Source organism: Palaemon carinicauda, chromosome 37, assembly GCF_036898095.1.
Source record: "Palaemon carinicauda isolate YSFRI2023 chromosome 37, ASM3689809v2, whole genome shotgun sequence".
NCBI lineage: Eukaryota > Metazoa > Arthropoda > Malacostraca > Decapoda > Palaemonidae > Palaemon > Palaemon carinicauda.
Genome location: NC_090761.1, coordinates 41,940,495 through 41,963,622, shown reverse-complemented (window position 1 = coordinate 41,963,622; position 23,128 = coordinate 41,940,495). Strand labels below are relative to the sequence as shown.

The 23,128-nt window shown below is 44.1% G+C and overlaps 1 protein-coding gene across 1 annotated transcript in view; it reads right to left on the bottom strand.

Moving 5' to 3' along the window:
- The window catches only part of LOC137629594 (atrial natriuretic peptide receptor 1-like), a 1,161,427-nt gene that overhangs the window by 44,447 nt on the left and 1,093,852 nt on the right, over positions 1–23,128 (bottom strand). Inside the window, 2 exon segments of the mRNA XM_068361051.1 lie at positions 12,168–12,277; positions 14,052–14,174. Of these exon segments, the coding sequence (XP_068217152.1) occupies positions 14,118–14,174 (57 nt within the window). The 3' untranslated portion in view covers positions 12,168–12,277; positions 14,052–14,117.

Here is a 23,128-nt window from a genome sequence, read left to right as displayed (position 1 = left end):
TCCTTCAGGTTCTCGTGACAGGGATACTTCAGTTTCCCGTTGCGTTGACCCTTCGGGGTCTTGCAACCCTAGTTACGCTGAGCCTTCAGGCTCTTGTACCGGAACCTTGGTTTCCCGTTGCGCTGACACTCCGAGGTCTCGCAACCGTGGTTACGCTGAGCTCTCGGGCTCTCGTGCCTCAAATCACGCAGAGCCTTCGGGCTCTCGTGATAGTGAAACCTCAGTCTCCCATTGCGCTGACCCTTCGGGGTCTCGCAACACCGGTTACGCTGAGCCTTTGGGCTCTCGTGATAGTGAAACCTCAGTCTCCCATTATGCTGACCCTCAGATATGCTGAGCCTGCAGGCTCTCGTACCAAACGCTACGCTGAAACTTCTGGTTCTCGTGACCCTCGTCATTCTGAATTCTACTCTCATGACAGTCCTCGGACTCTCGTCACATCGAGTCTTCAGGCTCTCATGGCGAGGAAACTTCAGTTTCCCGTTGCGTTGACCTTCATGGGTTTTGCAACCTTGGTTACTCTGAGCCCTTGGGTTCTCGTACCTCTCGTCACGCTGATTTCCCGTTACGCTGACCCTTCAGGGTCTCACAACACCGGTTACACTGGACCTTTAGGTTCCCGTAGCTGGGAGTCTTCTTCTTACCTCACGAATTGTTTGGGTTCATATAGTCATGCTCTCAGGACAGAGAGTTTTCAGATTCTCATCACGCTGAACCCACGGACTCTCGTGACTGCGGCTATGCCGAGTTGGTTGACTCTCATAACAGAATCTTCGCTAGTCACGTGAACCCTGTTTAGGGTTTGCCTAGGAGATGCTTTCTCCCTCCAGGTAACGATGACGGTGTTCCTTCAGGTTCTCGTCATCTCTTGTCGCATAAATCCTGTGGGTTCCTCGACATGCTGCCTAAGGGTTTCCTTCTTCCTACAGGTAACAATCACAACCTTTGGGTTCTGGTCATGCTTCTGGTCGCATGAACCCATGTGGGTTCACACAACACGATTCCTGAGGATGGAATCGGTGACAGAGTTCCTGAGGGTTCTTGTAACGACGATCCCTTGGGGTCCTGAGAAAGGGATTCACGATCCCCTAGGGTCGCGGGAAATGGATTCACGATCCCCTAGGGTCGCGGGAAATGGATTCACGATCCCCTAAGGTCGCGGGAAATGGGTCGCGGGAAATGGGTCGCGCGAAAGGAGGATTCACGGCCCGCCAGGGTCGCGCGAAAGGAGGATTCACGGCCCCCCCAGGGTTGCGCGAAAGGAGGATTCACGGCCCCCCCCAGGGTCGCGCAAAAGGAGGATTCACGCCCCCCCAGGGGCGCGCGAAAGGAGGATTCACGGCCCCCCCAGGGTCGCGCGAAAGGAGGATTCACGGCCCCCCCAGGGTCGCGCGAAAGGAGGATTCACGGCCCCCCAGGGTCGCGCGAAAGGAGGATTCACGGCCCCCCCAGGGTCGCGCGAAAGGAGGATTCACGGCCCCCCCCAGGGTCGCGCGAAAGGAGGATTCACGGCCCCCCCAGGGTCGCGCGAAAGGAGGATTCACGGCCCCCCCAGGGTCGCGCGAAAGGAGGATTCACGGCCTGCCAGGGTCGCGCGAAAGGAGGATTCACGGCCCACCAGGGTCGCGCGAAAGGAGGATTTACGGCCCCCCAGGGTCGCGCGAAAGGAGGATTCACGGCCCCCCAGGGTCGCGCGAAAGGAGGATTCACGCCCCACCCAGGGTCGCCCGAAAGGAGGATTCACGGCCCCCCAGGGTCGCGCGAACGGAGGATTCACGGCCCCCCAGGGTCGCGCGAACGGAGGATTCACGGCCCCCCAGGGTCGCGCGAACGGAGGATTCACGGCCCCCCAGGGTCGCGCGAACGGAGGATTCACGGCCCCCCAGGGTCGCGCGAACGGAGGATTCACGGCCCCCCAGGGTCGCGCGAACGGAGGATTCACGGCCCCCCAGGGTCGCGCGAACGGAGGATTCACGGCCCCCCAGGGTCGCGCGAACGGAGGATTCACTGCTCCCCAGGGTCGCGCGAACGGAGGATTCACGGCCCCCCAGGGTCGCGCGAACGGAGGATTCACGACCCCCCCAGGGTCGCTCGAACGGAGGATTCACGACCCCCCCAGGGTCGCTCGCACGGAGGATTCACGACCCCCCCAGGGTCGCTCGAATGGAGAATTCACGACCCCCCAGGGTTGCGCGAACGGAGGATTCACGACCCCCAGGGTCGCACGAACGGAGGATTCACGACCCCCCAGGGTCGCGCGAAAGGAGGAATCACGACCCCCCCAGGGTCGCGCGAAAGGAGGATTCACGACCCCCCCAGGGTCGCGCGAAAGAAGGATTAACGACCCCCCCAGGGTCGCGCGAAAGGAGGATTCACGACCCCCCCAGGGTCGCGCGAAAGGAGGATTCACGACCCCCCCAGGGTCGCGCGGATTGGATTCACAACCCCCCAGGGTCGTGCGGAATGAATTCACGACCTCCCACGAAATGGATTCACGACCCCACAGGGTCGCGCTCAAGTAGGATTCACGACCACCAAGGGTCGCGCGAAAGGAGGATTCACGACCCCGGAGGGTTGCGTGAAAGGAGGATTCACGACCCCCGAGGGCCGCGCGATGGAGGATTTACGACCCCCCGGGTCGTGCGAAAGGAGGATTCACGACCCCACCAGGTCGCGCGAAAGGAGGATTCACGACCCCCCGGGGTCACGCGAAAGGAGGATTCACGACCCCCCCAGGTCGCGCGAAAGGAGGATTCACGACCCCCGAGGGTCACGCGATGGAAGATTCACGACCCCCCGGGTCGTGCGAAAGGAGGATTCACGACCCCACCGGGTCGCGCGAAAGGAGGATTCACGACCCCCCCGGGTCACGCGAAAGGAGGATTCACGAACCCCCCCCCAGGTCCCGCGAAAGGAGGATTCACGACCCCCCAGGTCGCGCGAAAGGAGGATTCACGACCTCCCCGGGTCGCGCGAAAGGAGGATTCACGACCTCCCTGGGTCGCGCGAAAGGAGGATTCACGACCCCACCGGGTCGCGCGAAAGGAGGATTCACGACCCCACCGGGTCGCGCGAAAGGAGGATTCACGACCCCCAGGGGGGCGCGAAAGGAGGATTCACGACCACCCAGGGTCGCGCGAAAGGAGGATTCACGATCCCCAAGGGTGGCGCGAAAGGGATTCACGATCCCCGAGGGTGGCGCGAAAGGGATTAACGATAACCTTAGGGTCGTGCGAAAGGGATTCAGAACCCCTAGGTTCTCGTTGCGCTGAATCTATCGGTTCCCGCGATCAAAAGTTTTCTCTGAAAACTATGATCGACCCTCCCCTCCTACAGGATTAGTCTTGCAGCATAGCCTGACTTGTTACATCACTCTAAACTCCCACCTGATTACTAAGTGACAGCTAGGCTGGTCTTGCCAGCACTGATCCTTTAGTTTTCGAACAAACCACCGTCACCTTCCCTCAACCCTCCCACTTTTCCCTTCCCTCCACCCTCTCACTTCTAGTGGTTGGGTTAGCAGGCAGCTCGTGATCCTTTCTCGTCATCAAGAAACTCTCAACTGCTGGGACGAAAGCTAGCGGGAAAATTTTTTACATTCCAGTTCATTTCCCCTGGCAGGTCTTGCCTGCATTAGACAGTAATTTTCTCGCTAGCGAGAAAACTTTTCATGGCAACCCCATACGGGAAAGCGGTCAATGGCAATCTAATGTATGGTCTTTTTCAAGCATACAATTACATACGAGACTTCACCCTTTTTAGGAGACTCATTTCTGAGAAGTTTTACAAAACTTCAATGGTTGTTGTTAAAACTTCATAAAGGCTGTAAGAACTCTTTCTCGGAGCAAGCGCTCTCTCCAAGAAAAAGCGTGAGGTTGTCATCATAAATTAAGGTTCTACCGTTTGATTAAGTCGGCCGCATCCCGTCATTGTAGCTCAGGTACATGATAGGCTTCCGAGACTTTTTATTTTACCCTTACAGGGTAATTGTTTCAAGCATTTAGTCCTAAAGGAGCAGTGTTAGCTTACGTTTTTGAACGATGATAATTTCATGCGCATTACGAACGTTACAAACCCCATCCACAGGGAACTAAACAACCTTGTCGGTGTATGAACGCTGGCTAGCCCATCCCACAAAGAGGAGAGGCAAACCAAGGGAGAAATTATTGCTTCTATAACTGTATATTTTGTTTGAGGACATATGCGCTCTCATTTAATAAAATACTACAGCTAGTCGACGATAAAAACAATTCCTTGGGCAATAATGTTGCGATTCGTTGCAGATACATTATTCCCAAAACCGGATCCGTTGCAAACGTTTTCCTGGAGGCAGAGATTACGCACGCGCTAACGCAGATGGGCATGTATATTTTCGTGCAAGTGATCTTTCTGCATTTAGAACTCTATTCTAATAAGTTATATAGCTATATCCCTTACTGAAACTAGGTTATTCAGTACAGTATATTACTCGTCTACTTTCTGTAATCAAACATACAGCATTTACGTTCTGCCTTCTTTTAGGCACTTCCTTTCTTCCCGATCAGAAGTCTTAGTCTCTTACAAAGACTTTGGCCTGAAAATTCTCATAAGCATACCTGTTCCCTAGTAGGGAACATTCAATACTTAGGCCAGTTTACCAATCGGAGACGGAGAAATACGAACGTTTTCATCCCTAAGAAATAAGAAGGAGTCTGGGTTACGAACGTTTCTAATGTTCTCCAACTGAGTTCCAGACACTATTTTGTCGGGCTACGCCCGTATGCTGGTCCTGTTCACAGTTCTGTGGTACTACTCCATAGAATCTCTTATTTTGGGAATGGTTGAATGCGTTCGGTAGTTACCGACCGGTCTCTTGTCCGGAGCGCGATCTTTATGGAGAATCGCTTTTATAACATAAGCTGTACTGGCTACCTGGTATACAATTTTGTATCATTCTCATTTGGCCAGCCCCTACTAGATTGGTGGCAGTTGGAGGGAGGACAGGATCCTTCCCTTCAATGCAGGAACATGCAAGTAGCTGCACGTCTTGACATTATCTCGAGATATTTTTCTTGCTATGCAATCTCCGCCCTCTGGACAAACCGCGGATGGTGGGTGGCAGACAAGAGCCTCCACAAAGGGGCCAATCTTCTTGTCTCCCCTCTGGCACTGATGCTCTCTTCGGATGTATCAAAAGAAGGGGGGAGGGGCATATGCCGTACCATTCCATCGTCGTCCGTTGGCCCGAATCAGAAAGTTACCAGCATTTACCTCTCTTAGAGAACCATCTAGCAGTAGGAAGCCTCAGATGGACAAAGGACAGCTAAGTTCCCCCTTCCGCCTGCGTCATTCCTGGTAACAGGAATGTGCTTGCAGATAATCTGAGCAGGACCACTCAGATAGTGGGCTCCTAGTGTCTTTAAATCATCTTGTAGCCAACAAAGTCTTAATAACTTTGTGGGGTTCCCCTACTGTGGTCCTGCTCACAACAGCCCTGAACTTCAGGCTCCCACTCAATCGTTCCCCAGTCCCAGAACACCAGGCTCTCAAGCAAGCTGTATTCCAAGATTAGTGGAACAGCTTAGAGGTGTACGCTTTTTACCCTGTTCGGTCTGGTGAGAAAGTCCTCAGCCAAGTCAGGATAAGCAAGAACTTGTCAATGACTCCAATAGCTTCACTATGGCAACACGCAGAATGGTTCCTGTACCTTCTGCAGCTCTCGATGGAGTTCTGAGGGAACTTCCTCCTCAACAAGATCTTCTGAGCAGCCGCACCAACACTTCCCAAAGCCGTAGCTTCGCTTTGACTTCACGCCTGGAAACGGTCCTACACCTCCTCTCTCAGAGAGGCCTTTCGCAATGAGCTGCAAAAAAGATGTCTAGAGACCTCAGACACTTTTCAGCGTCAATCTTCCAGGCGAAATGTTCCATCCTTTGTGACTGATGTTGTGGAAGGGGGATCTCTCCCCTTGATGCCTTTACTCGTACGAAGTTTGAGATAACTTGTCCCCCCCTCGAATCTCAACCTCCTCCTGGGAACGTGATTCGGGTCCTTCAGTCCCTGAAGGCCCTTCTCTACGAACCTTTAGGCCAGCTATAGATCGCTTCCTTACATGGAAGACTACTTTTCTACTCACTTTGGCCAAGAGAGTTGGTGAGTTGTATGAACCATCCTCTGACGTCTCCTACTCTAGGAGATGGGGAGAAGTAATTCTCAGCGGTGTCCCCCGAGTTGATTGCCAAGACTCAAAATCCAAGTGTGCTGTACCCTAGGTGCGGCCCATTGTGTATAGAGAGTCTTCGTTCAGTAACCAAACACCCAATTCAACTGGGGTTTTGCCCAGCGAGGAGTCTGTGGTGTTACCTTAAGAGAACGACACCAGCTTGCCCACGTGTGTCAGCACGGGGAAGGTCAAGAGGAGGGTCACAAGCATTTCCTTTCTCTCATGGATCGGAAGGCTATTGAGTTTGCTCTCAATCCAGACCCTCCTCCATCCTAGGGCCCATAGCTCATAACGTCAGTGGCATTGCTATGTCCCTGGTGTTCAAGAAAACTACTCTATGTCGCAGGTACTGCAAGCGGGCGTGTGAAAGCATCAATCAACCTTCACTGCCCACTACCTGCGAAGAAGTAACCCACAGGAACATGGAGACCTTTTCCATTGGTCCTGCAGTAGTTGCACAACAAATGGTCTAAACACCTCAGGCTACTTGATGGACAAGTAGCAGAGGGTTGAGAGGGCTGAGGTTACCCGGGTTAGTCTGGGGTGAATGAGGCAGCTCCTTTTTTCCTTTTACCTTCTCCCCCAGGGGAAAACAGCTCTGCAAGCCTCAGCATAGCTGACCTCGCCCCGCTGCGGGTAAGATTCATTTCCCTTGTGCCTCCAAAGTATAGAATAATACTATGTTACGTCCCCAATACTGTACCTTGTTGGGTAAGTCTTAAGAACTCTAGGTTTTGTACTCGAGAACAAGCCACATTGTTAGTTTCACTCACACACAAGCTTCTGCAGGCTGCTGTCAGTGCATTACCTCATATCGGCACTTGATTTTAGTGAGGGTAGGGTTCCTTCTACTATCGATCACAGATTGAAATAGAGAGGACGCGGGTCATGACCAAGGCCAGTTGGTGAGGACTTCCTCCCTCCTAAGAGTAAGTCACCCCTAGAAATGGCGGAGGGTTTGTATTTGCGCTGGAACAAATGACAAATTTGGAAATAATTTTTATTTGCCTAGCATACAAACTTGAAGCTATTTATACAAATTGGGCCGCCACTTTGTCTCCCGAGAAGTCCTGCCATAAAGCAAAGTGGTTACTTAGCCAAGAGGTGTGTATGAGCATGGTAGCCAGTCTACCTCACCCCCTCCCGCTAACTAGCAGTCATGGTAGTTATCCCTCACTAGGATATATCATGGCTCGTCTTTTAGCTACGCCAAAAGTAATAGCCCTATAAATAGCTTCAGGTTTGTATGCTAGGATAAATAGTAGTTACTTCCAAATATATCATACTTTGAAAGACCATAACTTAATTAAGGTGGTAGACTTCAAAGTGATTCAATTATAACTGATAAAACTTCTACATCTGGAATGCACAAAAGAATACATTAACCTTTCAGCTTATCAAATACACTGGCAGGTCTAGCATTCTCAAAATTAACAAAATCTGTTTGGTACGGAGACCTTACTGTATAACTTAGACTACAACACTTACAAATTGTACACCATTTGTATGCATATACTGTACTTGTAAGGAGTGGGTACAGTATATAGGTGACAAATTTATACTGTATTGTCAACACCCTTCGTGATGAGCTGTGCGTAGTAGTTTTGTTATTATGATTAAATTTGGTGTAATGAAATTGTTTTATATACTCCATTATTGATTATTTTTCCACATATTTGTAATAAAAGTACCAGTATAGAGCAAAATATTCTTTCATTGTATGTGTCTGGGTTTCAGTTCAAATGTGAAGTATTTACTGTGATTGGAATAGGCATTTTACCTAGTCGCCTAACTTATTTTCACATATTTTAGATGTCAACCTTAATCGGGTCAAGCAAGGGTTTGGAATATTTATGCCTTGAATTTTTAGAATACATATCAATGGGTTACTTTGGGTAATTAATCCACAAAGATATGGTTGGTAGCTGAATATCCCACACTTATTCACTGGCCCCTTTTTCTACATTATCACTCTATGTAGTGTTTGTAAATGTATACATGATCCGGGAAGAGATGAGCTCCTCCCTCCCCAAGGCAGAGTTTTTCTTATGTACCAGGGGTAAAGCGTTTATCCCCTTTTTGCAACTGGAGCGTCTATCCTCCATGTTTAAACGAATAGATGTTGGGGGATAGAATAGAAACTCATTCCATATTGGCAAAGATGTGCTGTTATCCTTTGATACTCATCTAATATATTAAAGCTTAAGTTTTGACTACTATGTAGTTAGGGATTTTCTGACGGCCTAATTTTGGTTTGGTTCCTTCACTAACAAACCTTACATATTTTATAAGGATTATCTTTCAGCGAAGCAGGAAGGTTAGCCATTAGCCTTTTAATTGGCTTATAGTGATTTTAGAGTAAAATTTGATACATACCGTACATTACGCTATCCCACGTGCCAAACAGTTGACAACAAAAAAAGTTGCATCATGTTTAGTACGTAAATGGTTAGTAGTGTTGTACTGATACTTTTTTCTTTTAACTTTTATTGTACTTGTGTATTCATTGTGTAATTCTCTAGTATTACTGTAATATACTCTACTGTATGGTACTGTATACGAAATACCATATTTTATAATAGAAATGTAGATATAGGCCACGTATACAGTGAGTTTGAATGACGTACCAAAAAAAGTGAACACTTCGCTAATTAAGCTGTACTGTAGTTATAGTACGGTACATATAATACAGTAATATACACATCGGTATCAGCGAGGGTTATATTAGATAGGAACATTGATGTTCTGTTATCATGTGTCCCAATGACTAGCATTACTGTATGTGTACTATACCGATTGTTTTACCGTTTACAGTATTACTAGGTACAAAAGTGTACATGTACTATACACTTACCGGAATGTGTTCATAATACAATATTACTATTTTGATAGAAACAGTAAAAACAATATTAGGGAGTCCAGTAGGTTACTTAATGTGTTAGTCGACCGTGTGTAGGCAATGGTCAGCGAGTTGGTAGGTTAGGAGTAAACCCACCCTAGGGCAACAAGTATATGAGGATTCAAGTTTTTTGCCATGTCTCTGTTGCCAAACCCCCGCGAAAAGCAAGGTCTAACTGTAGCCCTGACTTCTGTCCTTACCTAGGGTTTTGGCTCAGGAGGAGTTTGTACAGGTTCAAAGTGATGCCCTTTGGAGTCAGTGTACCTCCTACTCCAAGGGTGTTCACGAAGCTGACAAAGATTGTAATCAAACTTCTATTGTTCCAGAAAGTTCAGATCATTGCCTACTTGGATGACTGGCTAATCTGGGCAGAGTTGAGAAAGCTATGCCTCCCATATACATACTGGGTCCTGCAAGCTCTTCAGGACCTAGGATTTTTGATAAATTTAAAAGAATCAATATTAGTTATAGAAAGGATATTCCAGTGGCTAGGCCCAGTACTGGAACATGTGAAAAGCCATATTAAGCCTCCCAAACAAATCTTAGAAAAGAATCCTTCACAAAGTCAATTGTTTTCTCCCTTTATACAGACGTATATAAGTCGGGTTGGTAGGACACTTGGAGGAGACTGGTGTGTTCAGGAAATGGTTCCTGCAATTTGCTGTGTTTCACATAAATTTGTTAGAACTGATATCAGTTTTCTTGACAGTGAAGCAGCTCAATCTGAGAAGGAACTCTTATATCAAAAGTTTCTTAGACAACCAGGTGCAGTCTGTTGTTTCATGAGTGGAAGATTCTACTTAAGAATTCTCAATGAAGAGATTCTGCTAATTACAAAGTTCATTTGGGAGGAGGATCTATTCCTCTCTCCCATCCACCTCTCAAGCTTCCTCAGTATGGTAGCAGACTAGTCCCATGTCCAAACAGACAACCCAGGACATGTAATGTACACTGGATCAGTCTTGGTTCAGAGAGATCCTCAAGATTCTACCTGATCTCCAAGAGGACTTGTTTGCAACAAAGAGATTCATAAACTTAGAATTTACATAGCTCAGAATGTGGATCCTCAAGCAGTGGCAATGGATGCCCTAAACTTGGAGTGGAACAGAAGGCTTTGAAGGTTTCGAAGATCATTCCAAAATTCTTGGAGATAATAATGCCACAGTGGCCCAACAACTTATGGATTCCACTAATTCAGTGTCTAAGGTCAAAGTTTCACCCTCTTCAATTGGCACAGCTATATCAGAGGATAGGAAATCTGAATATCGATTCCCTCCTTTTTTACCTAAAACCTTCACAATTGTATTTTCCCATATTTATGGAGAAAAATTTTCAGCATACATTGTGATACATCTAATGGGATTAAGAGGTCCTCTTCCACCAAACAATAAGCTACCTATTGGTATGTAAAGCATGGATGAATAAATGACATTCCTTAAGAACAAGTCCCCATATCAGATAATTTTAGACTGTCTTCCTTTCTCTCCTAGCTCTTCAAGGGACAGGAATATAAGCAGTCAACAATCATGTCATACAAGTCTGCATTAACAGAACCTCTCAAGAAGGTGCATAACTTGGATATAGCTTTAAATTGGTTCCACAAGATTACACAATCTTTTTCCTTACAACCATCCTGGCTAACCCCTCCAATGGCTTGGTCTCTTGATAGGGGGCTTGAATTTTTTACAAAGTTAAATAATTCAATAGTTTCGCTCCAAGAGTCACTTCAGAAGACTTGTTTTTTACTATAATAACTTTAGATTCGGGAGCAAGTGTAAGCAAACTTGCAACATTATGTAGGAATTTCTCCACATTACTCCTGACCACCTCTTGATTCTGACTCGCTTCCTATTTTCAATAAAAATAAGAAAATCTCCAGAGGCAGGATCTTCTTTATATCTCGGCTTTATAACAGAGGGATGGCAGCTCTGTCCAGTATCTATCCAGGCATACCTGCATAGATCCATATCTCAAGAAGGTAGTCTGTTTCCAAACAACCAGATCAACAAGCCAGTTTCTACAGGGGCTCTCTGTATTCTATTAACTTCCCTCATCTCCATCCTTAAAACCCACAATGTGAGAAAAATTTCTTCCTTTCTGGATATGGAGTATATATGAATCTACCTGAAACAAATCCAAGCAGTACAACATATGTACATGGTGTGTGGCGTGTCAGTTGGCACTTCCAGTAGATAATATAACCAAAGAGGAAACCTCTCATCCTGGCCCCTCCACAGACTGATCATAATAGGCATATAGCTTCCCTCAGCTCTCTCAGGGATCTTCTTCTATAAGGTGAGTTTCAACCTGTTATTTTATGCTCACCAGGTATGCATGAATTAATTTTTCACTTGCTTGCAAATGAGCGACTGTTAAGGTACAGGAGTCTACTCTTTCGTTTCTTGGGTATTAGTTCTTTGAGACCACACAGCACATTAAACCCAAAAAGCGAATTTGACAAACGGAAAATCTTATTTTTTGGTAGGTGCTGCGCCTTACTCCAAATATAAAAGATTGTAGTCAGGCTCATACTACTAACAAGCTAGACTTGGCTTCGATATCCGTGTTGGTTCTCAGTGACATGTCATCATGTCTTCTATAACATAAGAGATGCTGTGAAGGATTTAGTGGATCGTAAATCCGTAGGTCTTCCTTATACTCACTAAGTCCATACTGTACATGTTGATACACTGGACCTAGAGCAGGGAAGACAAGATTTCTTTGGTATTCTTTTGTCTTACTAGATTCAGTGTTCTAGCCATTCACAGGATATGTCTAGAAGACCAAACAGCACATCAAGCCAAAAAGTTAATATTTTAACAAAATAAAACAAGTGCTGGTCCTTTTCATGCTATTCATCATATTAACAAAAACAATATTGAATGTAAAGAGCTAAAACAGTAATAAAATAGGAGATAACACAAAAACTACTTTAAAGCTATACTTAATTTGGAATTTGGTGGATTTTTGCAAGTCCTTTCTGATACCAACTGATGTCCAAGTAGTCCTTGTGAATATTGGTTTTATTTTTTAAAGAATTATGTTAAATAATAACAGAGTACTTACCATTACCAACTTCACTTCTGTCATAGGGCAACTCTTTCCTCTTCTCACATCACCAATTATTGTCCCAAGAGTTGTTGCCTAATGGCAATGTTTAACTAAATCCCACAGACCTGAAAATAATAATATATACAGTACTAACTATTCAACTAGGTTAACAGTTATCAAAATACATGGATAATATACTGTATACTGTTAGTGAATTGCTCTCAAACCTCTAATAGGCCAAATGAAGAGGGGAAAAATGCTGTCTTAGGAGACAAAAAAGGATAAAATTCATATAAAATACAAAATCCCATTGCTTAAAATTTTCTAACAAATTCCTTTCATATGGCAAATTTTTTTTTACTTAAACAGCCATAAAATATGAAATATAAAAAGGCATTGCACATTAGAAAAGTGAATAATGTGAAACTTTTGTTTACATGAAGAAAATACACAAAGGAAGATATTCTAATGTTTTTAAAATTTCCTGCATGAGTAAAAGTTGATAATCAGAATATGTATATTATGTAAATCCATAATTCATGCTCCCCTTTAACTTCTTTGATCTTTAGCTCTTTACTAATTTGGCCAGCTCTGTAGGAGTCGGACTTGATTCATTGGGCTGGTTAACCTCTTTCCTTTTAATGATAATAGCCTTCTTTACACAAAATATCTTTCTATGACTTGAAAATTTGCCCAAGTTCAGGCACTTTTGGTTAGTTCAACAATTAACTCACTCCTATTCAATTCTTTTATTTACACTCAAAAAGGCAATTATAAACTTAAACAAAAATAATACCTTGATTTACTCAAAATTACTGAAATCTAATGCTTACATTATAGTGTTCGGGAAGACTTATCAAAAATATAATTCCACACATGTAGTATCTATCAGTGATATGAGCATGCTTTTCTTAAATATGAATAACTGGTGAGATAAAAACTTCCTTATGCCTTTTATTATCAAAAACTGACATGAAGAATAACTGGAGAGATAAAAACTTCTTTATGCCTTTATGCTTTCTTCATGTCAGTTTTTAGCAGTATGAGTTTTTATCTATTTTTTTTTTTTTTTATTTACAGGGAGCTGTCTTATAAACATTACTGTTACATTATTAAAATAATCTATTATAAACATTGCTGTAACTTTTCTTTCAAATGCAATAACAACATTGAAGTAATCTATAATTGCATTATACTTGTTATCAAAGAAATATATTGCATTCTGTTGTGATGTTTAAATATTCATTTCATTACCTGTGGGCTAATGACATTAATGGATAGCTATTTCTACCAATTTAGGGCAAAATATAATCAACCTTGGATGTAGAGTACATTCTATTTTGACAAATTCATTGATCTTAAGACGTTTGAAAAATCAGAGTTAGTTTTTCCTGAGATTACAATGTGAGATCAGAGAGGTTTTTTTTCCTGAGATACAGATGTGAAAATAAAAGGGTAATCCCTGAATCTGATAGATGGTCCATGACCACTGTATCAGCTTCTAATGAAATAAAATACCAGGGGGATGCCAGTGCCTTACCGCACTTGTTTTTCAGGGATTAACAGATTCATCATTACGGTCCTTTTTGCCTTTGCCCCTCTTTAGTTATATATTTTGCCGATATAAAATCTCGTAAATTTAAATATAATGTAAAGAGGAATTTATTTTGGGGAGGAAATTTTATGTTGCTGTAGATACAGTTAGCTATGAGATATCTTGAATACTGAAGTACTATATATTTCCTAAATTAAATGGTTTCTGTTGATCATCATCATATGTTAATTATTAGAAAGAAAGATTCCAGAATTATCTGAAAAGTTGAGGTGTTTATCACATTAGGTGTATAGCAATGACATATTTTCTTAAGAATGGGACTACAATTTGTAAGTCAAACTTACAACGATAAAATGCTGATTCTCATGTAGCTTGTTGTGATGGTAGGAAAAGTACTAGAGAGAGAATATTTAAGCAGTATCTTCATACATTCCCAGCAACCAGTATGTGGTTACTCGGCCTTTTCCCTAGAAAAAGAAAAAAATCAAGTTAGTGAGAATGTCGATGCTTATTTGTAAAATCTCAACCCTCATGATGTTACATCAAGTATAAATTAATCAATCACCAGGGTTTAAAATAATTTTTCTAATAACAATATCTCTGCAATGAAATGATCATCAAGCACTACCATTTATCATATAATACAGTATTAGCAATTTGCTGTAAAGACACATTGGTTCGTTCAAATTTCCCAAATTAACCCAGCTTGATGTACACAATTACTAGGTAATTATTAAGAATAAGATAGATGATATATTGCCTTCTGACCTCAATGATTACTATAATCAATTGGTTGTGATGCCTGTATATCGATATATTAAAAAGTAAATTAAAAATGTACAGCTGAGATTGCAATTTGGGCATATTTGATTAGTATATTAATATTTCTATAGTAAAAATTAGAATTTTAATAAAAAAAATGTCTTATTTCTAAGCTCGCCCGATGTCCATATTGTTTCTTCTCCCCTAAAAAACCTGATTTAATTGATGTTTACACAAAATTAAAAACTTTTCCTACTTCTTTTTGGTTCAACTAATACATGCCCTTAACAAAGGAATAGAGCCCTCTTGCAGTAAGTGGAAGGAAACCCAGGATGTAGCATCCCAAAGTATATTTTTCAGATTTGAAGTAAACCTCATAACTCCACTTGATACAATGAGTCAGTGGACAGGAGAATGGGCTTGTATATAAACATCAGGTGAGTATAGAAACAAGAAATATTATTAAAATACTACTTATTCCTATTAATCTCCCCTGATGTTCATATTACTGACTCCCACACTGTTGGAGGTGGGGTGTAATTGAAAGAAAGAGAGGGATAAATTTTAGTACAAATTGCTGACTCCACACTGTTGGAAGTGGGGTGTAATTGAAGGAAAGAGAGGGACAAACTTTAGTACAGTACAAGTAAGGCAATGTGCTTAAGGTTAAAAATAGTCTAGATTATTTGTCTAGCTTTCTTGATAAACCATTTAAATTACGGTTTGATATACGGGATTTCAGTTTGTTTACTATATTACTGAACTATAGATTAGCTTTTTTTAAGATAATGTTTGGCAAACACCTACTTGGTACAGCATTGAGCAGCCAATAGAAATTTTCCAAAGAGATATATACTCTCTCTCTCTCTCTCTCTCTCTCTCTCTCTCTCTCTCTCTCTCTCTCTCTCTCTCAAGAAAAACAACTACTAGTATCATGTACCTTCACTCGCTAGCCTTGATTTTTGGATCCACTTCCTTATGCATTTCTGTGATTGAATTTTAACAAGGAATGTCATAATACTGAACTGCACTTTTGGTTAGCAGGTGATTATGGATCCTCAACCCACAGAACAAATTAAGGACACTACCTCTATTACCTTTAGTTTGTCCAAATACAACTTCATGCCTCTTACTGGAGAGCAAACTATTCCCTACTGAACTGTCTTCACCCAGTTTTGGTGAAGGGAAGTGCAAAAACTGAGGCAGACTCTAATCTTATAAACATTTTGAAGCTGAAGGAAGGCAGAGGAGAAAAGATCAGATTGTGTTTCTAAAGCCATTCAATAAGATTAGAAATAGTCCATACTATAGAATTTGCAAGAGTATTTCAATAATACTTCCCACTTTATTACCCACAAAGAGCATCTCTTTAGTAAACTTGATTGCAAACCTTGCAGTTAAAAGATTTGTTTATCAGCAATAATGATGGGTTCAAGAAAAAAGATTACATCATAATATATTCTAGAACAACATTAGGTAATTAATTAGTTTTATGAATGTCATAGCATCTTTGTGTGAAAGAAGGAGTTAACCATACACAAGAACTAGAAATACCACCCTTTCTTTGCATTTGAGATAATTACCTGGGTATTTAAACCTTTATCAAAAAAATTCTGGAGCACAAGTTGTCTTGAAGTTAGTTACTTTTGATGATTTGCTTGAGTAAGAGAGTCAAAACTTTTAGGCATCTTATTTTGATACTTTTCAGAAAGAAGTTTCCTTAATTATTGAAAGTGAAATACCGTACCTCATTTAAGTCGAGCTTTCCCTCTTTATCTTTATCTTGCTGTTCAGAAGGATTTTCCAAGTCATTACTTACTGTGTTCAATAAACTTGGGATGTGATAGGGCCATGCTTGTACAAGACCGAAATATTATGCAACCGATTAATTTTTTTGAAACTTAAAATATTCATCTAATAAAAATATATTTTTTGGGCTTAGGCCATGTCGTCCTGATGGAAGTTCCTTCATTAGTAGCTTCCTAAGTTATATGTGACTACAGTGATATATCTCAGAGAATTTACCGAAGGTATCCAGAATTCTAACTCCTGGAGCGAGTATCCCTTAAATTTCTCCAAGGGATATCGCGTAAGGACGTATCTTGACACATCTCATAGCTATTTACACCCCAAATAGCCTTTCACTTCGAGAGGGAAAGTGGCAAGAAAATAAGAGAGTCGTTCAAGAGGTAAAACTACTCGACTTTCCTAATGTACTGTAAATAGTCGGCCATCCGCCACCAAACCATTCTTTCGTTTGTAGCTTTGCTGACCAGTATTCCCCGTGTTATCTCGCTATTTTCGAAGCTTTTTCTGCTTTATTATGGATTCCCCAGCTTCATCATCTTCTGGAAAGTTAAGTAATATCTTTGAATTGTGTAAATGTAAGCTCTTGCCAGTTTTGCTTTTCGATTGATATCGTAATTAACGTAACAAGAGCTGTTGCCGGCCAGATGGCGTCATGGCGCGATCGTTCTTTCGCTCATTTAGTTAGCAAGAACGATATTCCCGGCATCCTTGCTTTAATAACTTTAGCTATTTAGTATTTTAGCTAGGGATTTTTATATTACGTCATTGTTGTCGTGAATTTGGCTATAATTGCGAGCCTCACGAGTGCTAGGTTTCTAGCCTAGGCACTTTCACACCTCATGCATGATATAACCTTCCTGGTAAAGTTGTATTGAAGCTCAGGCAATATTTTATACAATTAAGATATTACTATTTCCTTTCCTCTTCCATAATAGTATACCAGAGTTACGTAGAACGTTTCTCTAAGCTCTCTAGCTTAATAGCTTTAGTGCTTTAGTATACTTTATATGTCCCCATTACTCTTGTATTGTCTTTAGGGGTAAGATAGATATCATTGCCCCTGCAAGTCAATACTATCTCTATGAGATATAAGAGTAATTCCCTTTCCCTCTGATTAGCCTAGGCTATCCTCAGTTAATTTACTGTAACCTATGGTTGGGTAAATTTTCTGGGACGTTTCGTTTCCCTCTCCTTTTCTCTGAGCTGGCAACTGAGTAGCTTGTCAGCATTGATTTGGAGTTGGGGACGGGACATCAGAGTAAGTCTGTGTTAGGCATCTGGTACCTGGATTTATACTGGCAACTGAGTAGCTTATTCCTGTAGGGCTAGTTGCTGTTCAGGAGGCTTGCCTCCCTAGATCTTGTAGAGGTTATTGTTTTACAATTTCCTCTTTATGGTCTAGCAGACAGTCCTGTATTGGGGGTTCTTAACGGGAGGATAGGTTTCTTCCTTGTTTTGATCCCTGGTACAAGATTCTGTTCTCATGAGTTCGTTTTCGGATGTTCTCTCGTTGCCTAACCCAACCTGGGGAATTAACTTCCCCTAGTTGAGGCTTATATGAGGACAGAATCCTTCAGGTTAAGTAATGCCCTAGGGTATTGCTTTACTTATGGACTATTCACCCCTTCCCCGCTATCTCTTTCGTGTTGAATGATCCAGCACCCTTATGGCCGGGGTTCTACATAGGCTCCTCTGGACGTCTGTAGACCTGGCATGAGTTTTTCTGTCAGTGCCTGGTTAGGTTACTGAAAGATAACCTCATATCTTTGAGTGTTCCTTAGAGTCCTCCCTTGGACTGCCTTCCATATTCCTCAAGATGGGATATGGTTGAGTGGAAGCCCGAATTAATTTCCCTCTTCCACTGGTACACTCTTTCAGGATGTAGACGACATAGCTGATTCTTTGCCGTCTCCTATCCTTACCTTTCTCTCCTACTGTCTATCATGGGCTATAGTCGGCAGTTAATTCTACCGACGATTTGGGTGGGTTAGGCTACAGTTCGCTGTAATCTCTTACCTCGGACATCGTTGATCGATGGCCGTTGGTGAGTTTAGTAGGCCTGCCTGCCGGCAACTGAGTAGCTTGTCGGCAGCTGGCCAATGCCTTCCACCCATAGTGTTATAGCCAGCAGTGGTCGGCAGGCCCGGCAGATGCCAGCCTGCTTGCATATGCTGATTAGCCCATCATGCCGACAATGTCGGCAGGTCGACACTATATTCATATTTTATTTAAGGTAGCTGCCGGCAGGCTCGGTAGACACCTGCCTGCCGGCATTTACCGACTGGCCCTACATGCCGATGATGTCGGCAGGGCCGGCAGTGTCGGCGGCATACTGCCGCCGCCAACTGCTGTATCCAGAAAAATATGGTAAAATTTTTTCCAACCTGCAAGTGGTTCTTGAGCAGCCATTTGTGAGACCATCATAGAGAGATGATTCTCTCTTATTTTAATGGTTATGTCCATTAAATTTATCCACTGTATTGAACATTATAAGAGGATGTGTCAAGAAGACACTATATATCTTGGATATTCCCTCTGTTATTTAATTCCTTGTGAATTTCATGGTTCAATACGGGAAGGGGTCATAGCAAATGGCTGGACGGGAAACACATGTGGGTGTCTTTCCTACTATAGCTTACCCTATCCAAGCTAAATATAATAAATGTATTATGTTGAAATTTGAGAATTTCACAGAAAACTCATTTGCTTTTCTTTTCTTTACAGGAGGAGCATCCCGAGTGCGGGAACAACTTTTGTAGGGTCCGCAGCAAGGACTTCTACGGACATGGCGTGTGTAGGTCTCACGCCCGCTGTTCTGTCACCAAAGGGGCCCTCAAGTACTGGGACCCAGAGGTATGTACTGTGTGTGACAAGTTGGTTAAGGAGGCTTTTGATGATCAAAAGTCTGCGGAGTCTAGGGATGCAGCTAGGATTACGCTGCGGAAATGGGTTAGAGGTTTTCAAAAGAATACCTCGGGCCCATACCTTCCTAATGCTAGGATGAGGGACTGTCTCTTCCCCGGAGCTCGTGACGATTCCGTCATTCCCCAGACCAAACCTTCGATCTCCTTGGTGCAACTCCAGGTTCAGAAACCTGGAGATCCTGACGTGGCGGATGCTTTGGAAAGCGTCCACCTGGACGACAATATGTCTGTCATTTCCGAGGAGACTGAGAAGAATCTCCTCGTAGAAGAGTCAGAATAGGAGGCAGTTGTTCCTCCTACTAACGAGGTTGAGAATGCTGAAGCGGTGTCGGTCTCTTTAGCAGCTGTGGCGGAACCAGCACCCTCAACCTCTTCGCAACCGCCTCATCTGGCGGCACTTACGACCACTTTGCAATCTCTAATGTCGATGGTGTACGACTTGCAGAAGAGGTCCTCCGAGAAAGAGACTACTTTCCGGTCTGAGATCGAAAAATTAGTTTCCTCGCGCTTAGCCCCGAAGAAACTAAACGTGAAGGATCTTCCTGTGTTCTCCGATGTTAACCCGTGGAGGTACGAGGAGCACATGCCTATGTCAGCAGACAAGATTTTCCTTTCGGAGAAACTGGGTACCGTCCCAGTGGAGGAAGTAGAGTTCTGGCCCAGCAGGGCATCCTACCTGGATTGTTATGTCCGGCTCAGAACTGAACCGGCATCCAAAGAAGAGACGGAGCCCAAGGAAGTAATTGTCCTTGAGCTTGCTAAAGCACAGGCTTTGTTTTCCACAAAACTAAAGGAGAGGGCATTCACTAGCTCAAAGGTGCCGGCATTAAGCAAAAAACATCCGTCGTTTATTGCTGACCCTCAACGTGCTTTTCCCTTTATGGATAAAGGGTTTAAAGCAGCTCTGAAGGCCGTGAGGGCAGGAAAGCCCTGCCCCACGCTGGAAGAGAGCAAGCCTTTCTCCCTTGCTTTCTCTTCAGATGACAAAGACTGGAAGGACATTCACGTTACCTTCTCAGTCGGGAAGCTGGAGGCCGATATCACTGGAAGTCAGTTCAACGAGGACCTCCCAAAGCTGTCAGAGTTTCTCTTGAAGAGAGAACATGAGAGGAAGGAACGCTTGGCAGCGTCCATGTCTTTACAAACGGGGCTAGAAACGATGGCTAGCATCCCTGATTCTCCAGATATGTATATGGTCTTTGCCAAGGCACACTTGGCTACAGTTACAAAGGACCTATACAACTTTATCAGAGCCAGGACGGCTTGTCGGGAGTTCGGGTTTGCTTCTGCCTCTGTGAAACACGAACCTAGGAAGCTGATAGCTTCTAATATCTGGGGAAAAGACCTCTTTCCTAGTGATGTGGTGAAGGAGGTCGTTGACAAGGCTGCTTCGGAGAATAGGAATCTCCTCTCTAAATGGGGCTTGTCCTCCAAGAGAAAATCTTCCGCTGACAAGGGTCCCCAGCCGAAGAACAAGTCAAAGCGGCCTCGCCTGTCCTCTCAGCCAAGACAGCAACAGCTTCCCATGGCCACGGTGCCCCAGACGGTGGCACAACCTACCACCACCTTTCAACTGGTGCCCCAAACACTGGCGACTCAGTCACCAGTTTTCACCCCAGCTTACGAAAGGCAGTCGGCTTCTTCTAAGCCAAAGTTTAGGGGATCCTTTCGAGGCTCTTCTAGACGTCCCTTTAGAGGAGGAAGAGGCAACAGAGGTGGTCGTGGCCAAGGTGGAAAGTCTTCCACCCAGCACTCAAAGTGAGATGCTGCCGATAGGAGGGAGACTTCTACACTTTCAGAATCGGTGGACCTTCGATCCTTGGGCCCACAGCCTGATCAAGATAGGACTGGGGTGGGGTTGGAACTTGACTCCACCAAGTTTTCCTCAATTCCTCCAGCCTTCAACCCCAGTTCTGGAAGAATACGTTCAAGAACTACTGGACAAGAGAGTGATAAGGAAAGCAAAGTCCATCAAATTCCAAGGAAGGCTATTCTGTGTTCCGAAGAAGGATTCGGAAAAGCTCAGAGTCATTCTGGACTTATCACCACTCAACAAGTTCATTGTGAACTACAAGTTCAGAATGCTGACGCTTCAGCACATAAGGATCCTTCTGCCCAAAAGGGCATTCTCAGTCTCCATAGACATGACGGATGCGTACTGGCATGTGCCAATCAACCGTCAAGTTTCCCCCTACCTGGGATTCAAGCTCCAGAAAAGAAAATACGTTTTCAAAGCCATGCCCTTCGGTTTGAATATTGCTCCGAGAATATTCACAAAGCTTGCAAATGCAGTTGTTCGACAACTACGCCTCAAAGGGGTTCAGGTGATGGCCTACCTGGACGACTGGCTGGTGTGGGCAGCATCCAAAGAAGAATGCTTGCAAGCCTCCAGAAAAGTGATCCAATTCCTAGAGTACCTAGGGTTCAAGATAAACCTGAAAAAGTCTCGGCTGTCTCCAGCTCAAAAGTTCCAGTGGTTGGGAATCCACTGGGACTTACAGTCACATTGCCTCTCCTTGCCAAAGGCAAAGAGAAAGGAGATTGCAGGGGCCGTCAAAAATCTGCTTCGGTCACGAAAGATTTCAAGAAGACAACAGGAGAGGGTGTTGGGGTCTCTCCAGTTTGCCTCTTTGACGGACCCACTTTTGAGAGCACAATTAAAAAATGCCTCAGGGATCTGGAGAAAATACGCTTACAACGATCGAAGAGATCTACTAAGACCATTACCAAATCGTCTGCGATCGATTCTCAAGCCATGGTCGGAAACAAAGAACTTAAGAAGGAAAGTATCCTTGCAACCACCTCCTACAGTCACCGTCCACACGGATGCTTCAAAGGAAGGATGGGGGGGTCATTCTCATCTTCGGAAAGTGCAAGGAACTTGGTCTCCCCTGTTCAAGACCTTCCACATCAACTATCTGGAAGCCATGGCAGTGTTTCTTTCCCTGAAGAAACTGAAACTTCGCCGCTCAATCCACATTCGCCTGGTCCTAGACAGCGAAGTGGTGATGAGATGCATAAATCGTCAAGGTTCAAGATCGCCTCAGTTGAATCATGTGACAATAGCCATCCTTCATCTGTCCAAGAAGATAAAATGGCACTTATCAGCAGTCCACCTTCAAGGATTCCGCAATGTGACGGCGGACGCTCTATCCAGGTTGGACCCGATAGAGTCCAAATGGTCCCTAGACGCAGGATCATTCTCCTTCATATTGAGCGAAGTCCCAGGATTGCAAGTACAGTATATCTCTTCGCAACGAGCGACAACAAGAAGTTAGCCCGGTACGTAGCCCCGTACGAGGATCCTCTAGCGGAAGCAACGGACGCGATGTCTCTAGATTGGAACAGATGGTCCAGGATTTACCAGTTCCCACCAACCAACCTGTTGTTGAAAGCCCTCGACAAATTGAGATCCTTTCGGGGGAGGGCAGCGATAGTGGCCCACAAGTGGCCAGGCAGTGTCTGGTTTCCATTGATAACAGAACTACGCCTGAAGCTGATCCCGTTGCCGGAACCAGTTCTGACTCAGCTAGTACAGAAGTCGACTGTCTACGCTTCATCAGAGAAAACCCAGAACCTTCATCTCATGATTGTCTCGCCTTAGCGGTCAAGAAAAGGTTTGGGATTTCCGAAGACAGCATTAATTTCTTAGAAGAATATAAGTCAAAGTCAACAAGAAGACAATACAAATCTTCCTGGAAGAAATGGGTGGCCTTTGTTAAGGCGAAGAAACCTCAAAAGATTTCTACGGATTTCTGCCTGTCCTTTTTCATCCATCTTCATGGACAAGGGCTAGCGGCTAATACGATCACGACGTGTAAATCTGCCTTAGCTAGACCGATTCTATATGCCTTCCAAGTGGATTTTTCAAGTGAAATCTTCAACAAGATTCCGAAAGCCTGCGCAAAACTTCGGCCTGCAGCCCC